The sequence below is a fragment of the Leuresthes tenuis genome, unplaced genomic scaffold, assembly GCF_036924035.1.
Source record: "Leuresthes tenuis unplaced genomic scaffold, fLeuTen1.0.hap1 SCAF_16, whole genome shotgun sequence".
In the NCBI taxonomy this organism is placed as follows: Eukaryota; Metazoa; Chordata; class Actinopteri; order Atheriniformes; family Atherinopsidae; genus Leuresthes; species Leuresthes tenuis.
The window spans coordinates 14,550,408-14,572,280 of record NW_027325370.1 but is presented as its reverse complement, the minus strand read 5'-3'; the positions used below and the strand labels follow the sequence as shown (position 1 = coordinate 14,572,280).

General features: G+C 39.6%; 1 protein-coding gene across 1 annotated transcript; it reads left to right on the top strand.

Moving 5' to 3' along the window:
• Positions 1-1,999: 1,999 nt before the first annotated feature.
• tmem240a (transmembrane protein 240a) lies at positions 2,000-20,215 on the top strand. Its single transcript, XM_072366949.1, has 4 exons — positions 2,000-2,926; positions 3,307-3,413; positions 6,879-7,087; positions 18,890-20,215. The coding sequence occupies exons 1-4, from the start codon at positions 2,870-2,872 to the stop codon at positions 19,042-19,044; spliced, it is 528 nt and encodes a 175-aa protein (XP_072223050.1). The 5' UTR covers positions 2,000-2,869; the 3' UTR covers positions 19,045-20,215.
• Positions 20,216-21,873: the final 1,658 nt, after the last annotated feature.

Here is a 21,873-nt window from a genome sequence, read left to right as displayed (position 1 = left end):
TCTATCTATCTATCTATCTATCTATCTATCTATCTATCTATCTATCAGGACGAAGAAGGAGACTGTAACAAATTTGTAAGCCATCTTGCCTCTCAAAATGTGTCCACCTTCTGCCACTCGTGTAAAACTACTCACTACCAGCTCTTTGTGATGACTCCACACAGTTGGTGACTATAATGTGGGGGAGGAGTGGGCTGAAAAGCAATAAACAGGATGTTTGCCATGTAAAAAGAGAAAGAAAGAAAAAGAAAGCAATACCAGCAGACAAGCTGCAATAAAAATGAGCCTCTAGGTATAAAACTGCATCACCACACAAGTGGAGACAGTAAAACAATTTTACATCCTAAAACTAGAATCTACAAGAACATTGAAAATAAAAGTGGGCAAAGCCTTTTGGAATATAATAATGATATGTATAAAGATATATATACAGTACAGGCCAGCTCATCGAGAGAATGCCAAGAGTGTGCAAAGCAGTAATCAGAGCAAAGGGTGGCTATTTTGAAGAAAATAGAATATAAAACATGTTTTCAGTTATTTCACCTTTTTTGTTAAGTACATCACTCCGCATGTGTTCATTCATAGTTTTGATGCCTTCAGTGAGAATCTACAATGTAAATAGTCACGACAATGAAGAAAACGCATTGACTGGGATGGTGTGTCCAAACTTTTGGCCTGTACTGTATATATATATATATATATATATATATATATATGACTGTATACGCATATACAGCATGTTTGTGTGTGTGTCAATAAGTTAGCAGGAAAGATCATCAGGGAAAATTTCATAGAATTCAATATTGTCCATTTATGATCTGATCAATCTTTTGTTTGTTCATTTATTTATTTTAAGGTTATATATATTGACACCACCAGCAGCCAATGTTGTCTTCTTTTTATGACTCTTAAAACTTGAACTTGTTTGCCTTTGCAAGCTAATTTGGGTTTTTAGAGCGTTAAATGATTGACCATATTCATAACCTATGGAATCTTTTTTCATGTTGCACTCAGCTTTATATCTGTAGCTGCACTCATATTTGTGTCTAATAACCTTCCAAGCTATTTTATGATTAAATGTTTACATTACTCCCATCCCACGCCCTGTAGATGTTAATTAGAGGCTGGTACACTGGTACCCTGCTTGGCTATCTTCTTGTGTGTAGCACCGTGCCTGTGGGTGACAACAGATGTTTTACACTTCTGCACTATGAAGGATGAAGAGTTCTTAAACACAGTATATTCATATTTTTAGTTCAGCTGGCTTTAAATATGAGCTATTCAGCAAAAACAATAGTGACTTAATTAAATGTTTATTTCTATTTTCGCAGGTGTAACGATGCTGTGTGTTTGCTGTCCATAGTGCTGAAACAGTGAACGTCATCGTTGATTGCTATTACTCAGATTAACATGGCACATTTGTATATTAATTTGCTTAATTTACATTGTTTAGCCATTACTACGACGAACTTAAATAGATCACATCCAGATTTTCTGTCATAGATTTAAATTTTTACCATATTGAGAATAAAAGCTGACGCTGAAAGTAACAATCTTCTCTGAGAATGCTTATGATATTAGGATCGTCGTGTCTGAGGTTAGTGGCCACTAACTATTGCAATGATAGCTGCACTTTTATGCTCCTCGTGAATTCATTTTCTCTATTTCTTTGCCTCTGCAAATGAAAATGAGCTAAAGTTGCAGGCTTCTCCAAAACAAGTTCAGTGCCTATAGAATGTGTGGACATTTCTTCTAAAGCTTTTTTGTGGACATGGCACCAGCAGGGTAGTAACACTAGAAACATCAGAAATGTCGCAGAGTCAAAAATCTGAAGAGTAGCAGTAGCTGGAAGACAAATCGAGAGCAAGGCGTGTGTGCAAACCATGTGCGGAGGCACTGCGGAGTAAACGGGGTAAAGCCTTTGGAGAAAATATTGTTCAATCATAATAAGAGTGCCATAGCCGAAGCTCGCTCTGGTGAATCTGCAGGTAGCCACTAGGCTATAAATAATGAGCATATAGCCTGAGCCTATGCCGTAAAGGGAGCTTGCAGTTCTTCCCCCTTATACCGCCCACTGTATACACTCTTTGGTACACACGCGCACACGCACTGGAGGTGGGAGCGGATGCTCGTGTAGCTGCTGGAAGCCAGGATGGGATAATCATGCGCGTCTGGCTCCGGGTGTTGATGCAGCTGCCGTTGCTGGATACGGACAGGACTCGGGGCGCAGGGTGGGTCTAGCTGCGGACTGGAGCTATTTGGACCTCATGTCGATGTTATCAAGCATTCCATGAAAGACAAGGGCGACGGCCGTGAGAGGAGTTGGTGCAGCTCTCTGAAACGTCCAGGCGAGAGAAATCGAGCGTTTCCTCCGATGGAGGACAGGATTTACCGGCATTAAAGCGCAGACCGGGTTCGGTGGAACTTGGAAAAGGAGAAAGAGGATACCAAGGCAGCATCAAAGGATATCAAAGAAGCAAATCGTTTGTTTTCTTTAGGTTATGATTTTAAAAAAGTCGGACAGGGGATAGAAACGCAGCTGGAAGACCGGATCACTTTTGAATCGGTAATTAGGATCTGACTGCCTCTGTGGATCAAGCAGCAGCCGCATCCGACCGACCGACCGGGTGGTGGTGGTGGGGGGTTACTTGGATGGAGAGGGCGCAGTGAAGGCTGAGAGAGTGGCTTGTCGTGTGTAGGAGGAGACGGAGGGTGACCGGGCAGTTTGAAGGCACGGGGAGCCAGGAGCGGCGCGGCGGCTCCATGAGCGGCTCCTGCCGGGAGAGAGCGCCCAAAGCCCAGCCGGAGCGTCCCCACTGCCGCGGGTAGAACCCCGGGCCACAGGACGGCGGTCAGTTTGGAAGTTTTGATGCATATGATCACAACCACCATGATTTTTATGATTCTTGGTGCTTCAGTTGTAATGGTAAGACATCTTCACCACCCTCAGCCACAATATGATGTTCTAATTTCCTCACTGAGATGCAATCAGAGAAATGGAAATGTCTCATAAATATGCCAGATTTTTTGAGAGACACTTAGAGCAGGCCTATCAATGACATGTGGAAGTAGGTTAGCCTACCTATAATTACCTGCTGTCATAAATAAATAATCTAAGTCCGTTTTCAGGCAAGTACACCACCTCTTAGAGTCGGAAGGATGTGCAATGATAATTTCTGCCCTTTTCTTTGTGAATTGTATCATCATTCATCGTAAGAATAGCCCAATGAAAACAATTCGCTGTTTTTAGTAATAGCCTAGCCTACTGCTTGGCATGTCCCAGCTGACTGGTATGGTTCTTTGCAGGCGATAGCCTGTTTAATGGACATGAACGCACTACTGGATCGCTTTCACAACTACATCTTACCGCATCTACGAGGGGAGGACCGCGTCTGTCACTGCAACTGTGGAAGGTAAATGCCATCATCATATAACATCTTGGATAAATACGGTGGCTTGTGTATGTGTGTGTGTGAGGGAGAAGTCTTTTTTTTTTCCATTGCCCGTCAATTCTTAATTGCTAAAGAGGCCTGAACGATTAGTGAAGCCCCTCAGTGAAGCCCCGCAAAGCCAACCTGTATTCATCCTGTCTGCGCTCTCACATAGCAACTGATGTTTCCATTGAGGTTTCTTTTTTTTTTTTGTCATTCCCTCTGATAGACAGTCCGAGCTCACGTTTAATCGGTGGGTGCTTTATTCATGTACTAGCTGCGAGGCTTTGCTGCATACGAAGGTGTGTGTCGGAGCCATAAATAGGTAATGAACTATGGGCGATGTAAGGCCGTTCAAAAACAATCTGAGCATCAAGTGCGCTGTGCGCCTCACACGGGCCTACACGGTGTCGGAGAGAATATAAAACCAGCTGGGCCAATTATGAACGAACGAGAGCTGAAGTGAAGGGGTTATGGCTTAAGAAGGGGGCTCAAGGTATTGGCTGCTCATCAGCCTACCTGCTGCTTGCTCTCACAGTGAGAGCCTGTTTGAAGTGTCGAAAAACAGCAGCAAGACACTCATAATTAATATATGAGTTGGGATTTGATTAGAGTTATTATGCATTTTCTTTCAGTATAATGCAGTTTGCATAGGAGACAGGGCTGTGGGTGAGCAGAGGCAGAGGTGAGCCTTTACTTTTTTTTTTTTTTTCTGGACTTAGGTCTCCATAGATCCTGGGGAAATGGCAACAGTGTTAGAGAAAAATTTAAAGTGAGAATCCTTTATATCAAATGGATCAAGTCAAAGTGTCCTCAGATGTTAGAGCCTGATTGGCCCATGTCCTGCAAGCAACCAGTTCATGTTGGCACATGCTGAACAGATGCACATTAAAACTAAACAGCATTCTACAGTGTGCATACTGCAGTGAAGGGGGCTGATGTGTTAGCAGTTCATTAGCAGCATTAAGAAGTCAGTTCAACTTGTTTTCTTTTTTAGCCTGTAAATCCATAAATGGGTCATCATCAGTCATATTAGATTACTCTTGTCAGAGAGGGATAATCTGAGTCAAAGTTTGGGAAAGGCTTCACTGACATCATAACTAATCAAATGAGATGAGTTGATGCATATCTGATCTGATCTTGTTTTGTATTTAAATTGTCATGCCATCCTTCCTGCTGACATCATTCTGAAATTGCAAGATACAGCAGTACAAATTTGTCTTTTATTTATTTGATACCAAGCCACTTATCAAAGAAATGTGCACAGTCAAACTTCTGCTCCTCCTGTTAGTGCTCAGGTTACTTTAACCACACAGTGTCTGTCATTGACCTGGAAACACCCCTGGATGAGAGTCAGTCATCTGTTCTCACATAAACAGCAGATATATGTGGATGGAGAGAGAAAAGCTTGTGCTTTGCCTGCATGTCCTTCCATCCATGAAGCATGGAGGTGTTGGGACGCTCACAGCACTCACCTTATACAGCATTAGGACACAGCCAGTGTCATTTTTATTTGGCAGCGTTCATGCTCTGATTTGGAGGCCACTGGATAAAGCTGTACCCTTTTGAACAGACTGAAGCCTGACCAACGATAGTAGCTTCTGTCTTCTTTACGTTGATACATTAAATGCTGCTACTGAAGCTTTTCCACCTTAAAATGATTGCTTCGTGGTTGCTCTCTTTTTACAGTAAAAAAAAGTAAGCGGGCACAAGAACTTGCAGGGTAAAGATAAGTTGATGCATAAACATAAACAAAAAAGTTTGGAAAGTTTTATTTCATAAATGTAGCATAAAGTCATCCTTGATTTTGTTTACAGGCATTTGGGCAAAAGCCTTATTTTATGTGGCACATTGTTCTTCTTCTTTGAGAGAACATTTCAGCATTAATGGACTTTAGTGGCTGCATCGCCCAGTTCAGGGAGGTCCAACTTTGAGGGTTGATCCCTCACGAGGCCATGTTACTTGAGTAAGACACTTAAGGTGCTTATCTGTAAGATCTGTTTTTTTTTCTCTCTCTTCTTTTTTTCAACCTGTTCAGTGCTCCAGTGTTCCTGCACTCCGTTTCCAAGCTATCTGTCAATCACTCAGCGTGGGTGGATTTTCTATTAATGAAGTTGAAATTCTAAGGGTGGAAATTATTTCTGTAGATGCCAAACAAACAGAAAGCATCTTTATAACTTCCGCTTAACGTCCAGTGACTCATACATTTTTGCCAGTAAAGATCAGACACTCTGGAATCTTTTCTAAGGCGTCTGTAAGAGATCAGTTTAACAATATTTAATTGAATTAAATGCAAAAGTCCCCCTGTGAACATGAAGGATGAAAGATGTATATACATATATATATATATATATTATATACACACATTCTGCTGTTTATGGAGCTTGGAAAAGTCAGGAAATCTCAGTACCCACTACTTCAGTTTTGTTGATTCAGTCTATCTTTCAGACTCACAGAAGTGCTATTCTACATCGCTGCGGTAAAATATCTTCAGAATCCCTCCATCGGTCCAAAGCTGCTATCAGCGTAATGTTCTCAAGTGTGTGAGTGCACCTGTATCCACTCCCAGCAGTCAGATCTCTCAGCTCCCGCTGTGTTCCCTTACAGTGTTTGTCAGACAACTCTCGTGTTTTTTAGGTTGAAAAGAGTCCTCATCCCTTCCCAGAAGGGCTGGTAATATCAGTATATTGACTTCGATATTAAGTAGAAGTGTCAGATTTAAAGTAGAACTGGACAATGTTGCAATGCGAGCATACCTGGATGATCGCTGACCACTAAATCGCAATTATTGTTGTGCAGACCTCGATGTGAGGGTATCATCCATGAGATCCTAATGCAGTAGAGTGATATATTCACTGATCTGTGCGAAACATCAGTTTTCTTTAAATCTGCACTCTCTAATTGTAATGTTGGTTAAAATGTAGTATTTTCTTGTTTCTCTTATTAAGTAAAAGTTAAAGAGAGGTTTGGGAAGCTGTTTGTGTTTAAAATGCAGCCTTTTATTCCAAAACTAAATTAAAATCGGCAAGGACAACTTTCGCAAAATAAGTGCTTGTGATAGAGTATAAGAGCTCACATAATGGGAATATTTTAGGTCATGTTGCGTTTTTTAACCTGAGAGGTTTTTTTGTGTGTAAAGACTTTGCTCAGTGGTAACAAAAAAAATGTAATTAAATTAGTAATGGTCAATTTCTTTTCATGCCACATGCTTTTGTAACTCTGAAATTACGACTCAAGCATAAACTTTTCTGCCTAATGTGCTGCCCACAGACACCCAAATGTCCTTAAGAAGGCCTCGGGGGGTTTCCGCAAAGTGCAGATTAGTGCAATCTTATTAAAATTCAGAAATCTCAAGAGAAACCTGCCAATTAGAGGGGTTTGTAAAAAATATATACATGCTGTATATCTGCCGCTTCCATCATCTTCCCTTGTCTGTCCTTACTCCAGGCATCATATCCACTATGTAATCCCGTATGATGGGGACCATTCCTTGGTGGACTCTTCAGAGAACTACTTTGTGAGTGACAGTGTGACCAAGCAGGAGATGGACTTGATGCTGGGGCTGCTGTTGGGCTTCTGCATCAGCTGGCTGCTGTTGTGGCTGGACGGAGTCCTACACTGTGCCGTCAGGGCCTGGAGGGCGAGCCGGTACTACGGTAAGGACACCATCTGCTTTTTAACTGCTGCAGATTCACATTAAGTCAGCTGCAATCACTAAGAAGCACAGAAATCCTCTGCTATTCAGTTCAGTTGTGAGGTGTGAACGCAGTGCCAAATGACACCAAATAAACTAATAATCTTTGACAGAGGAAATAAAGAGCATCTACTTTGTGGTTAATAAAATTCACAAAATGCCTGAATTCAGGAATATTTGCATGTGTGGTTATCCACCATGTATCTGCATCTTTCAGGGCTTGCCAGTTTAACACAGCAGTTGGTGGAGCTCTGGAAAATGACCTCCCCCCCATTGCTTGGCCCATTTTTGGCTCTTCTCACCATTTTTTTTCTCAGTTTACTGCGACCTCTTGGAAACCTTCCAACTGTGTGATGAATCAGATGCAGGCACATCAGAAGCACCAGCTAAAACAAGGCAAACATTTAAACGTCTGTCTTCACTTTAGGACTGCCTAAATACGTAGAATTATTTAACTAATCTGTTTTCAAGAAGCAGCTAATGTAATGGCACCGTCATTAAAACTAAATTTAACTCTTTTCTTTTGCATATTGCAAGTCATATCGAAAGGAAGTGAATAAATATAAATGCTTGTTTTAGAGGAGAAAATATGAGAATTATTTTAGCCTTACTTGAACCGCTGACTAACACTGAATTCCACACAGATGTATACTTCTGTGCACCATTCTTACATTAAACTAAATGGCATACATTAGTGTAATCGCTGAACTATATCGCTGTACCTTGGTAGGTCTTTTAGCAATAGCCTCTAAGCCAAAATGTTGAGTTAACATTGAACCAAACAGAAAAGCTGATGTCCTTGTGACAGCTAATACCAAACAAAATCATTCCTCAGCACTTCTATCTATTTTTTTTTGTAACAACATTTCTGCAGTGGTTTTGATTAAATATCAAACATTTAGTTTGGCCTTTTGGCCGGGTCAAACAGAGTACCTCTGCTTAATGCTAAACATAATGTAATAATGCTAAAATATTCAGCAATCTCATTTGGGATGCTGCAACAGCAAAATAGCAAAGCAATGCAGGAGAGTGAAACAAAAATATCAAAAGGATTAAGAATAATTGAGATCTGCAACCTCCAATTATTTCCATTAAGTTAAACCTAATTGGGAAGACTAATGAACGGCTTTGCAGGGTGCAAACGGGCAAAATGGCAATTTCATGACAGGAAACCAGCGAATGAAAAATAGAATAACGCTCAAGATAAAAGAAGTTTTGAATTTTATTGAGGATGCTAGCTCAGCAAAGCTATGACGCATAACTATGACTGCTGAGGTGCCTATGCTGTCTCCATTGTGATGAGAAAGGCTTGGGATTCACTTGGTTGCTCTGAGAAAGAATCTCTCATAGCAATCAGGCTCATGTGGGGGTTAACCAGTTATGCAAATAAGCTTATTCAAGATCTTAAAATCTGTTCTACAATTGACACGCAGACAGAGAAGGGAGGCAGGGACTTAAGTGATATTATCAATCCTGTTGGAGAGTATGAGTTAGGATTTAGCATTCAAGGCAATGCCTATATTGTTAGCTAAAGACCTAGCTTACATGTATTTCTTTCACAAGTTTGAACGAGTATTATGAGAGAAACATGGAATTGTGCAGAAGGCATCTATAAAATAAGGCTTAATTGAAGCAAAGGTTAAAAACAGTGTAATCTTTAAATAATTATTTCTCAAGGACAACCTGTAAATAAAGTATAGCCAGTTGAAGACCAAAGACTGACTCTAATTAAGACACTTTTATCAAGTTTGAAGGAAACTTTCAGTCCATCACAACAATAAAGCTTGTCTGGAAATTGATTCAAATATTCAGATCACTCAGTCAAAGACCAAGCTACAATCAGGAAGAATTAAAATGATCATTTTTGGTGTCATAACTTCAAAGAGTCTCTGCTTGTTGCCTGGCAACCAGTCCTAGCACTTGGCCTGGAAAAAGCTTCAGAAATGAACCCCCTTACAACTGCAGTCTAAATGTAACTGCATTTATCCAGCTGTAGAATACATTTGTCTACTTTTCCAAAACATAGTAGTTTTCAGTTAAATTCTAACCCTAAATACTGTTTGCAAGTTTAAGACTTTATACTGAGAGAGCACTGGAGAAAAGTATAGAAACGTGAGTGGGAGGGAAGTAAACAGTACCATGACTGTTGAACATCATGCAGGACTTGACTTGTGATTTCTTGCATAAGAGGCCAAGGGGCATGCCCTTCTTCCTCCTTATAAGTGTTTGTGGCCAAATTAACACTAGAAAAGCACAGAAAGTGGACATCATATGGTTGAAACAGGTATGGACGACCATGTACTGAGGGATGTCTGTGGGTCAAAACTTCTAGTAACTGTATAATATTTTTGTCTTTATAATAAAACTGGAACGTGTGAATTTTTGAATAACAAGTATTTCACATTCTGTGATTGGATAAGATTGGATCTAAAATGTATAATGAAATCAAAATATATATATATTTAATAAAGCTGTTAGAAGCCAGATAGTTTTTAAAAAAAAATCCAATTTATTTTATTTCCTGCTTTTAAAGTTCACTCAGAGTTTGTTGTCCTTAGTTTGAAGTTTGACTGGCCCCCATTTATTTAGCTACCAACATCTGGATGGGCTCTCTGCTTCTCCATTCTGGTTGGAGAATTAGTGCCAGCTTACTGCCTTTTTTTGACAAACCATCCATTGACAAATCAGCTATGTGCACACAAGCATATTTATTTCCATTTTTACTTTGTCAGTTTTCTAAAAAACGATAATCTAAGATTAACAGCTCATTTGGGAGGAAATTCAGTAAAATATGTAATAAAGATCAAGCCAAAGAGATACTATGTTTAATCAAAATGGAGCTTGGTAGTACTTTATTTGGATGGGGTCCTGCTTGCACAGTTCCCTTTGTTAAGTCACCACAATATTATTCAGGGATGAATAGCAATTGTACAAAAGTTGACATGTAAAGCCTGGCAGCTGTCATATTCTTCAATAATGCCAAAAGTAAGTAAATATCATATCATGTCATTTTGACATAACTTAAATGAAGGTAAATGTACAGTTAAAAGAGTTGTTTACATCAACAAGTCTTTCCTTAGTTAAAGACACAGTAATTAAAATCAGTTTAAACTCATTCAGCTCCACTGATGTAAGATCTACACACAAGTCTATGGTTCAGGCTCTATAGTGGATTATACAAGGAGGAGGAGTTGAATAAAGGATTTCCCAAAAAAATGACAAATGACCAAAAGGTGAACCTAAACCGATTTATCTGACCAATATCAGTGTTAGCTGATATTCAGTGTGTTGACTAGAAGTAGCCCATGGACAAATGGGATAACATCTGCCCTGAAACTGACATGATTCATTCGCATTTAATTTAGTCAAGAATAAAAAAGAATTGTTTCCCTGGCATTAAAAGAAAAATAAATGACAAAAATTGGTATCAACAGCTAGCCAAATTTCTTTTTTTAAACATCTTTATCAGTGTAGAATTTAAAAAAATCTATGCATCCCCACCTTCAGTCATCCATTACCTGTAAGATGTAGAAACACCCATTGGAAATAAACTTTTGTGCCGTGACATCCGCTGATCCATTTACACTAACGGCAAACATGCATTAAGGGCCCTTGCTTTAGTAAAACTGTGTATGGTGCTACATTTGCCATTTTCACAGTCTGCTTTTTTTAGCTGTCAATTTCAAAAACCCGAAACTGAAGCACCTAACACTGATCAATCTGTCCTTATTTTCTTTATTTACACCCATACTTTTCCTGCTCTGTATGCATCTGGTTCCAGTTATTCCTCCACATTAGACCTGTCTTCGTGTTGAAGGTGGGTGGAGTCCTTGTAATTCAAGTGAGCTCACCTGACTCCAAGAACTAAAAAGAAAGGCAGCACTTCATTTTGTCGGGATGCTTATCATGCTCTAACAAGGTCGGGAAATCTTTTCAAAGGAAGTGCAGGCAACGTACAAGGTGTCTGACGTGATGTTGAATCAATATCAGTCAATTAGGTTAATCCATCAATAGGCAGAACCTTTTTCACATAATTTCAGCCAGGACAAGCCATCTGAAATGTGTCTGTATTATTTACACAGCTATTAGTTCATGTAATATCTTTCCTGGTTACACCACTGTCAGTTCAGTGGAATGGAAGCCACACCATACTCTCACAAACCAGAAATATGGCAGCCCACCCAGCATAGCAGGCCCAGTGATATACGGCTGCAGTCAGAATGTTTGGCATCCCTAAATTTCAGCTACAGGATTCAGAATATGCTTTATAAATCCTATGTGAATACATTCTTTTAATACAGGGTATAATTAAATTATTTTAGTAAAATGTCCCTAAATTATTCAACAACAAAAAGGACTGTTTTGTAAGTTAAAAAGTTTCAGGCATAAAATGTGTGGAGGACACAATCGTCGCCAACCTTTTAATGAGATTAAATTAGGTTTTCTTTGTAGACAATAATAAGACTAACCTGTGCTTAATTCTCAGTACTCACATGACAGTAATTACCCAATGAATGACAGTTTTACTGCATAAAAAGGGACGTATTGTTTCCAGTTTCTTTTACTCATTGATGAAGACCGGAGAGCTGTCTGACAGTCTCAAAAATGCAATGGTCGATGTTCTTGAAATCTGTTCATGAACAGTTTATGATGTTATCATGCTTCACTGTCATAAAACTGTCGAGGCACATTCAGGACATATTGTTAAGAAGAAACATAAGAGAAGTCTGCAGCAATTGGTGCAGATTGTGAAAAAAACAGGATGGAAAACATCTATAGAGCTTCAGGCTGATATGGAGCAATCTGGTGTGGTGGTTTCAGCATGAACGCATACTACACTAACCTCGACGATAATGTAGAATAGATTAAATAGAACAATTCGGGAAATGCAGTGCATACGTTTATGGACAACAAAATGAAGCCTGTTGAAAGGATGATTCTTTAAAATGAACATAGTTGAAACTTTGAATGGAGCTTTTATCAAGCATTTGGGTTACATATACATCAAAGTTTACTCCTCACTCATCTACTGGCTAACGTTGACCAAACTTCTAAATTGCTCTTCTTTTCCTCAAATTACACGTAGTAACCACACGTCAAACTGGACAAAAGAATGATTGAAAACTGATTGATCAACTGCTTCAAACTGGTCAAAAATAAATCCAGACCTAAATTTCTTCTGTTTTAAACCTGCTGAGAACTATTGCATGACTTGGAGGCACAAAATCAGGGGTCATTTTTGTTTTTAAAAAAAGGGAACAAAAGGGTTTTAAAATATCGGGGATGCATTTAATCCTACTCACCATCCAGTGAGAAAAGCCACTTTCTGTCAGAAGTTCCTGTTCATTTTTAGGCCCACGGGCTTTTCTGAAGGAACTCAAATGTACATTAAAATTGGTGTTGCGTGCATTTCCATTGGGGTTTAACGTCTTGTGAAGCTAACTCAAGTTACTCTGCTGACCTGTGATGAAAGAAAAAAAACTTTGTTTCAGGGCTATGGGGCTGAGTTACAGTTCAAACAGAGTGCAGTGAAGCCACAGTGGCAAGGAAGATGTACTCTTCACCTTCACACACACACACACACACACACACACACACACACACACACAGATAAAAAGTAATCACCAGAACATATATGGTAAAATAATATTTTATTTCCCAGATTCACTGTTTTATTCCTGCAATCAACACTCTCTGTCCTCATTCCTTCTCGAGCTCGCTCAGCTTCTGTATCTTTCTCTGTGAGCTGTCTGAATGGCCAAGTTTGAAGGTCGCATTCACTAACGGTTCCAATTATACCTGCAGTAGACCTCGGATGAAACTGATTTAGTGAGTAACAGTGAGACAGAGAAGCAGAAATATCATGTAGGGTGAATCAACTAATCAGAAATGTTCAGTACAGTTACACTGAAAGTACCAGGACTCTTAAAAGTACCTCCTCCATACCTGACCCGTTTCATCTGGACAAACTATCTTCTTTGTTTAGATAGTTTGATCTTCTTTGCAAAGCAATGCAAGAGTGGCTGAGATCGTCATTAGAGAGGTGCAAATGGTGGAAATGTTCGAGAAAGTTGTTATATTAACAAAAGAACATGCTTCTCATGCACATTTAGCATAAAGAAATATCTTACGACAGAATCAGTGATTGCGGTTTCAAAGCTGGTTCAAATCGCAGAGATTGACATATTTCATTGTCACCATCCGTTGTGCTGCCGGGAATGTTACATTCCCAACAACTGTGTGTTTAGAGCCCGACAGTTGCACCATCATTTCCTGTCTTCTGCCAGCACACTCTTTCAGAAATATGTTCCATTTCTCTTCCCATCTCCTCCTGACGGATGAAGGATGCATGTTGTTAAAGCAAAGGAGAAGGAATGCGGCGGATTTAATGAGACAGAACATGTGGTGTATAGTTCACCAACGTCACTGGGCTTATGTGATTATTGTGTAGAGACAAGCGAGGAAATAAAAGGCTGAACAGCATTCAGTCACACATGTGAAACCTTGCCCTCATTGTACCCTTATAGAGCTTTCTGTCACATCAACCTCTAACAACACACTGGAGTCATCTGCGTGCATGGGAGGTGATGAGCAGAATTTCATTTTCTTATGATTGTGGTGGTTTCTCAGGAATCTCCCACCCTTCCAGATTCAAATTCAAGTGGGGAAACGCTGATAGTTTAATTTCAGTTTCAGTTTAATTTAAAGAAGCTGAAAATCTAGACAAAACTGTTAAAACAAACTGGCTTTCTGCTGTACGGCTCACAGTATCTGTGCATGCCTGCGATGTGGAGGTGGCCTGGATCTTCATTTTTAAGAAATAAAGTAGGTGATATGTGACCTGAATACCAGGTCTGCCATGGAAAACCTCCTCAGGCAGAATGGGGAAAGTATGAAGCCAAAGAATGACAGTAAATACTTGACTTGTCATTCTCAAGCGCCCAAATGCAACTTTTAAAGATCAAATACAACATGTTGTATTTTGATTTCTCTGTCTGGTCTGATGAATAAGGCGTTTAAATGGTTCAGGGTTTGATATTTGATGGTGCTGAAGGTTTTGCAGCAAGGAGACAATGGTGTTTTCTGCAGTGTGTTACAACAGCGTAAAATACATCGTCATAAGGATAAAAAACACTCAAAGTGAAGAGAACATCTGTATTAATTAGCAGCACTTATAGAATGGGGTATATAGGGGTTTTTTGCACTGGGAGGGAATGCCCCTCGCCTCTGTGTGTGTGGGTGTGTGTGTGTGAGTGTGTGTGTCACTGTGACGTTGGAGCTAGGTCAGACTCGTTTAGCCTCCCTGAGATGAGGAGTGAAGGTGAGGCTGACAGAGCCAGGCACCATGAGTGTGTGTGGGAGCAGGATGGAGATGCTGTCACATCTCTACCCCCACTTACACACATATACACACTCTCTCCTCTGCAGCTATAAATAGAACAAGAGAGCAGCTGGAATGGCAAGTGAGGAACACACACACCGTGCATCGAGATGCACAGTGATTCCCATTGCTTTTTTTTCTTCTCCTAATTCCATCTCTAACTCCTCCCCCTCCTCCTCATTTATTGAATCTTCTCCTGGCCATTTCCTTTACGAAGCTTCCTGCTGCAGCAACATTTTTTTCTCTTATCGCCAATTTGCAGTTAATATCTGATGCCAGAGATTCTTTTGCTAAGAAAAACACAAGGACTTTCTCAAAAATTGAGAAAATGATGACTTGGCGTTCAGTATTAACTCCCCCTCTGGCTTCCCTCTGCTCTAAAACAGCATAACAATTGTGTCTTTGCCTTCCATTTTCTGCCTCGCATTATCATTCCTCCTGACTCTATCTCCATCTCCATCCTTTTATTCAAATGAGATAAACCTGTCTTCGTTGCCCCTTTTCCTTTGGATACCCTTCAGAGCAGTCCTTGTGGACAGCATACCCATTCACAGCTATAAATAACTCACTTTCTCTCACATCCCTCCTCCACCCAGCACCTCACCCCCACTCCTCCCAGCTCAACCACCACTCCCTCTTGCTCATCCTCAAGCACGGCCATTTGCTACCGGGCTTACTGTCTGGGGCTCTCCCCTCCTTCTCCCCCAGCTGTCTCTGTGGACCTCAATCTGCCTTGCTGGCTCCAGTTTATAACCTGACAAGCCCGAATCTATGCTCCCTCTTCACATTATGTCCCTCAAACTCATGAAATTGCACTCTATTTCCTGGCAGACTTTGATATTAGAAAGCATGTGCATTCTCTTTGGACAGAACTACCTAAGACTGAAAGAAGGAGTCGTTATTTCTCTTGGTAAATAATGTTAGGACACAAGCAGACATAGGCAGCTGCCCAAAAACAAAAGTAAAGAGTCAAGGCCAATGCCACTGTGCACTTGATGCCATTTACCATCCTCATCCAATATTTCAATGTTCCAATCTTTTATTCCTCCTCTGTCACACTGCCCTCTCTTTAAAATAACCCCTACTTACCAGAATTAGAAGTTAGAGCCGTGATGAAGCTGGTGGTGGCAGGACATACCAAGCATTAGCTTTTCCTCTTTGTTGTCTGAGGCTCATAACTCACTTTTACACAGCATTCCATAGACTACATAAACCGTAACGCACCTTTTTTTGTCCTCTTTTTTTTATTTTTATTTTTTAAATTGGACAATCTGTAAATATCTTCTTTAAACCCAGTTTATATTTTCTTTAAAAATACTAACTTTAGTATAACTAGATTTGGGTATTTAAAAGCACATAAGGTCTCTCATACTGTACATTTCTGCAGCACAGAAAATCTTTCTCCAGCAGTCATTAATGTGTCCTTGAGAATTGTATGTATTAACTTCATAAAGTAAATTTTAAAGTTTCAGGGCAGGTCTTACACACTGAGCCAACAATCTGCCAGTGGGCATGTCTGGTACATCTCTGAATATCTGTCTCTTGTGTATTTTTGGTATGTCAGTATGTAGTGAAATTGTTCATTCTGATTGGCTGTTCAGTAGCAAATAAGAGCACAAGAAGAGAGGCTGCAGTAACAACAGAAAGATAACTTAATTTATCCCAGACAAGCAGCACTTGGACAACAACATGTCCACATTGAGTAACTCAAGAGAGACAGGCTTTGTTTGAAATGATTGAAAAACACAAAGCACACACTATGTTTACCTTTTTTTAAATAATCTACACAGTCATCTGCTTTCCCTTATTGTATAACACACATACTATTAACTCCTTCTGTACTGGTGATCTATGTCTTGTGCACGATTTTAGATTGTACATCTTGGTCGATAGTTGTAACTTATCTTTGTGGAGTGTTCAAGTGCTATTTTGTTTTTTTTTCAAATGTTGGCATTGTGAGAAGATCCAGCAGGGAGCCTCTAGTTGCTGCTGGTTCTTCACGTCTGTGTGGTGTATTAGCGCCCTTAGAGCCTGCTCGTTCAGATGGGCCAAGCATCTGCTCACCCCAGGCTAACTTCACCTCATATCTTGCTTCATGTTTATTCTATCTGCATGCAAAAATAGCTGTAAAGTGCCATCCTGCAAGTAGTCAGGATTGGTTCCTTCAATCTTCTACGGACTGTCTGAGGTGCGTTAGCCACTTTAGGAGCTGCATATAATGTGGTGGAAAATGTTTTGGTTTTTTGGTTTTTTTTTTGTTTGAATTATTTGGGCAAGACAAGACACTGAATCCTAAAATGCCTTCCTAGCTTGTAAGTCACTTTGGATAAAAGAACCTGCTTAATAAACGTAATGTAATGTAACTTTGCAGACCTTTTACTTGCACATAAAGCTATAAACAATGTAGGAGAAATCAGACCTTTCAACATTTAGCTCAGATATTGATATCTTTTGCATACAAATCTTCTTTTTCTGGTTAAAGGTTAGAGTTAATTATGATTCGAACACAAAACTGAATTGCATTGCTTAAAAGGTTGTTCTGGGTGCCATGATGAAAAATGTAGAATTTGTGTTTATCTGTATGAAAACAGCGATGGATGTTCACATTACTGCCATGAAACACGGTTGGCATGTACGAGAATCATGATCTCTTCAACAAAGCAAGACATGAAATAAGAAAAGAGATCATAGAAAAGCAAATCAGCAGCCAGTCTCCAGTTTTATTGTGAAATTAGTGCCAGCCTGGTTCTGAATTCATATGTACTGCAGGACAAAGGAAGTGACATTGAAGGGCTTGGATTCATTTGCATAGAAAAAGATAGAAAATAGTCCTCTGTGTTGCTGGATGTTGTTAAATCTTGTCTGCCTCTAACTGGATTTTGAGACAAATAACCAGACTAAGAAGGATTTCACACTGTTGTGTGTCTCTATCCCATGAGTGTGTCATCTAGCTACTCGGCTTTGGTCTTTATAAGCCTGTATTTCATTACTGTTGCTTCTGTCAGCACAGCACAAGAGAGACAGTATTGCTTCTACTGCCAACACAAACTTTATCATAGATACTTTGGAGTAGGAGTGAAGTAAGGGAGCACAGAGCATCATCAGTGCTGTGACTCATTGTGATTATGACACAATTCCAATGAGGTGTCATCAGTTTCACTTTATTTGCACTGCTGTTTTTTGGTTTTAATATTGGCAAATATTCTTATTATTGTCTGTTTAAAATGCTCAGACTCTGGGTGCTACCTTGGCACACAGTATGGCTGATGTTTCCCATCAGTATCTCTAAAGGCAAAAAATAAGCTTAGAAAATATCTGAACTCACATTGAACAGGGCCATATCATGCTAAACCCTGTAGAACTGAGTTGTTCAAGCTAGATGACTGTTCTTTATCAAAGAAAATGCTTGTCTAAGATGGCGTATTTATGTGTTATTTTAGATTAGACTAGTATTCATGTGTTTTAAGATGTATGACAAGCATGTGTAACTGTGAAAATAGAAACCTTTTAGCTTTTCTTTGTTTCTTAAGAAACTTTTTAAAAATAAACAGTCCTGCCAGCCCCTTGTCTTTAATGATCCACTGAAACATTTATCATGCAGTAAAACAAAGAAGAAATGCAGTTTCCTTTTTAATTTCTGAAAAACAAACTTTGATTTCATCCAACTGCATGCTACCAGAGGCTGGATTACAAATTAGCTGTAAAGTAGCAATGTGAAAATATTCCTTTTGCAGGTAAATGAAAAGTTCTATTTGAGTAAAAGTAAAAGAACATCAGACACACACATCTTTGCTCTTTGTAAGACATTTGAAGCTAAAAATGTTGAACACAAGTGGTTTAATCTTTTAGCAATGTGTTTTTTGTTTTTTTTAAAGATTTTTACATTATCCATTGTATAAAATCCTTTATAATGAAAGTTATTAGTAGCCAAAGCTACTCAAATAAATGTAGTGAAGTAGAAAGTACAATATTTTCCTCTGAAATGTGGAGTGGAAGTATAAAGTAGCACAAGGTTGAAACATTTAAGTATCCCGAAATTGTACTGAAGTACAGTCATTGAGTAAATGTACACTGTCACGCCTCGCCAGTGCCAACTGGACAAAGTGGCCAGCTGTGCCAGACATTTAGGAGGCTCACTGTGCACATTTTGTTCACTCTTTGTTACAGTTTGTGATAATTCAATCAAAGCAGTTCTTTCATTTGAAGCCCTGATGCAGATGAAATGACCAAATCTGGGTTTACCTTTAACACTCCAGTTTGTAATAAACATCAGAGGCGCATTTTCTTGAATCATTTTACCTTGTGATTCCATGCTACAACGCCTTACTCATATACGATTTTTGTTTTTTCCTTTCTTTGTTTGCTTTCATCTTCATCATGCAGATACTCCATCCTGGTCATGGCTGCCACAGTTCTGCAATCTTCGAGACCTCCGTCGCCGAGCTCAGCTCAGACAGCTGGAGGACTCCAGCGGCAACATGGTCCATATCAAGCAGAAGCTCTACCACAACGGCCACCCCAGTCCCCGACACCTCTGACTCTAAAAAAAGAAAGAAAACAAAACAAGAAATGAATAAATAAAAAAAAACTTAGATCTCCCTCTTCCCCTAAAAATTCTTCTCCCCCTACCTCCCAAACCAATGCACCCCCTTCGTTCCAAACTGCCCCATGGCCAAATGTTGCCTCAGAGACCCTGGAAAACTGCCCTCCCACTGTTGATAACATGGCTCCCATAATCCCCTCTGACAGGACTTTCTTATGATTAAACCCTGTCCCTATCAGCACTTAAAAAAGAATCCCAGAATGGAGCGAGATGACGATTATTTGTTGCCACTGAAATCTTGTCTTAAGTCCATGTCCACCATTGTGGGAGGAAGAGAAAAAAAATACATTTTTAAGGGTGTTTTTCTGTATAGAGACATTTTCTGTGTTCATTGTTTAACTTGGCATGCTCTTTTAGAACAGGGTAAGATGTGGGCAGTATGTGGAATGGGGAGGCCTGACGGGTGTCTTTTTTTTTCTTTCTTTATCGGGTGGGACGGAGGAACTTTGATGGCGTAGGGTGGGGTGAATGAGACTGTAGGGTGGGTGGGTTTTTGTGACGTTAGACTGCTGCTTCTGTAAATAGTTATAAATATGGGAAAGTGGGATTTACCAGTCTTTAAAAGGGGGGTGCGTGGGGGGGGGATTTTTGTGCAAGTCGTTTATCAATAGAAAACCGAATAATGGACTGTGTGGGTAAAGATTATAGGAAAGGAATAGAAAGATGAGTCTGTTTGAAAACTGGATGTGAAACCATGTGATTTCTGCTAAAAACACAGATTAATTAGCTTTGTTACTTAGTGAATTAACTGAATGTATTAATTTTTCCTGTAAATATGTGAGGGGGAGGGGAGCAGGTGTGGTTTTGGTTGGGGTTCTCCTTGCTAAACTATCATTGTTTAGTAGTCAAGCAGAGAGAAATAAATGCCAGCCAAGATGAGTCAGTTAACACACACACACACACACACACATCCGTTCATGTTCTCCATATTGTGCTCAACAGCACAGTTTAATTTTCTGTCACCAATTCCTTCTCACTTATCAGGAGCAACCAGCCTATCAGCAGAGGGAACCCTCACCCAGCCCCCCTCCTCACCCTCTCTGTCCAGACATTGCTGTTGTGAGGATGAAATGTCTGTTTTATTAAAAGTGCCATTGAAGCACAACAGTGACCTCTGATGTTTGATTGTGTCACTCCAGTCGTATGAGCACTGATGAGAACACGTTCTCATAGCGAGAGGTTATTTAAGAGTGCCGATCATAGAGCGAGGTCCTGCTGACGGCCTCAATTTGGTTTATTAAAATTCAAACAAAATTTCGAGAGCACTGACTAACAGCACTTCTGAAGTGACTGACAATGTTCACGGAGCTGAGAAAAGCCCTCGAATAGTTCCAGTAGCACATAATGACAGCCTCCAAATTCTGTTGGAAATACATGTTTCTCAGGCATCACTCTGAGCCAAATTTCTCTATAGAATTGATAATAAAGGAGAAAATTTTACTTTTTTTAAGCTAGATGACTGTTCTGTTCAGTTTTGTAAATTTCTGGATTAAAAGAAAGGAAAGATTCTCGGGGCTATGGTTTATTCAAAACCATTATGGGGAAATGTCTGATAATGCCGTAACGATTTTGTGGCGGTTTTTGAAGTGAACCCAAAGACGAGGCTCATGGAACAAGGGGGCAGAGCCGAAAAACAGCAAGCTAAACAGTGAAAATAAAAACTAAATTACATTACAAACCAGATGGTGAAAACAAACAAGTGATAAACAGAAACACAGAGAACAACCAAGAAGATGGTAATGGCGAGGATCTGACAAAAACTGAGACAAACCAAGGTGCAGAAATACTGTGGGGAACTGATGACTGCCCCTGTGACAGATTGACAACAGGTGAGTGTGGAGCTGAGGACAACTACTGGTGAGGACATGGAACAGAGCAAACTAGAAACTAAATTGAGACCAGGACTCAAGTACAGAGCTGAGGCAAAACAAAACTAAGAGCACAGACAAGAGCAAGAATAACAACAAAGGCAATGAACAAAATGAACTATCAAGAATGAACTAATACAAACAGTATAAATAACAATAAATCCAAATTCAAACCAATAACTCAAAATTCTAAGAACACAGACAAGAAAAAAACAAGATAAGGAAATCAAATCCAAAGTTGGAAAATTCACAAACCCTAACAAATGCAAAATTCCCAGCTTTATAGATAGTCGGGTCATGAGTTTCTCTAAGCACAAAATTACACAACACAACCCACAAGGCAGGAAGAGGCTAGTGGAAGAGAGCATAATGTCATCACAGAGCTGTTTCCACAGTTCACAATGTAATAGACAAACTGTAGTAAAAGAAAGGTTAAGCAGGGATCTGGAAGAACAAACTCTCAGAGTGAACTGCATGTACGATTGCTAAAAGGACAACACTAACCCCTGTTTGACAGCCAAAGAACTTCAAGAATATTGATCACACTAGGGTAGTGCAGCACTGTGCTGTGTAGCAGAACCTGCACAAATACAACCCCAAATCAGAAAAAGCTGGGATGGAAAGAAAAATGAGAACAAAAAAAAAAACATGCAGATTTTTATCACATTTAAATGGGCCGAATATATTTAATGTTTTTCTCTAAATTACTCAGTTTATGTATGTAAATGTTTCTTTGCACTCTTTTTTCATTTCCTTTGGCCAAGAATGATGACAATACATCTTAAATGGTTGGGAAATCACTTCCGAGTAAGACTTTCAAAAGGTCCTACACTCACTCAGGTAGGCTGACATCCCAAGATTTCCGATAAATTGCCATAAAGTTAGAAAATAGGAAA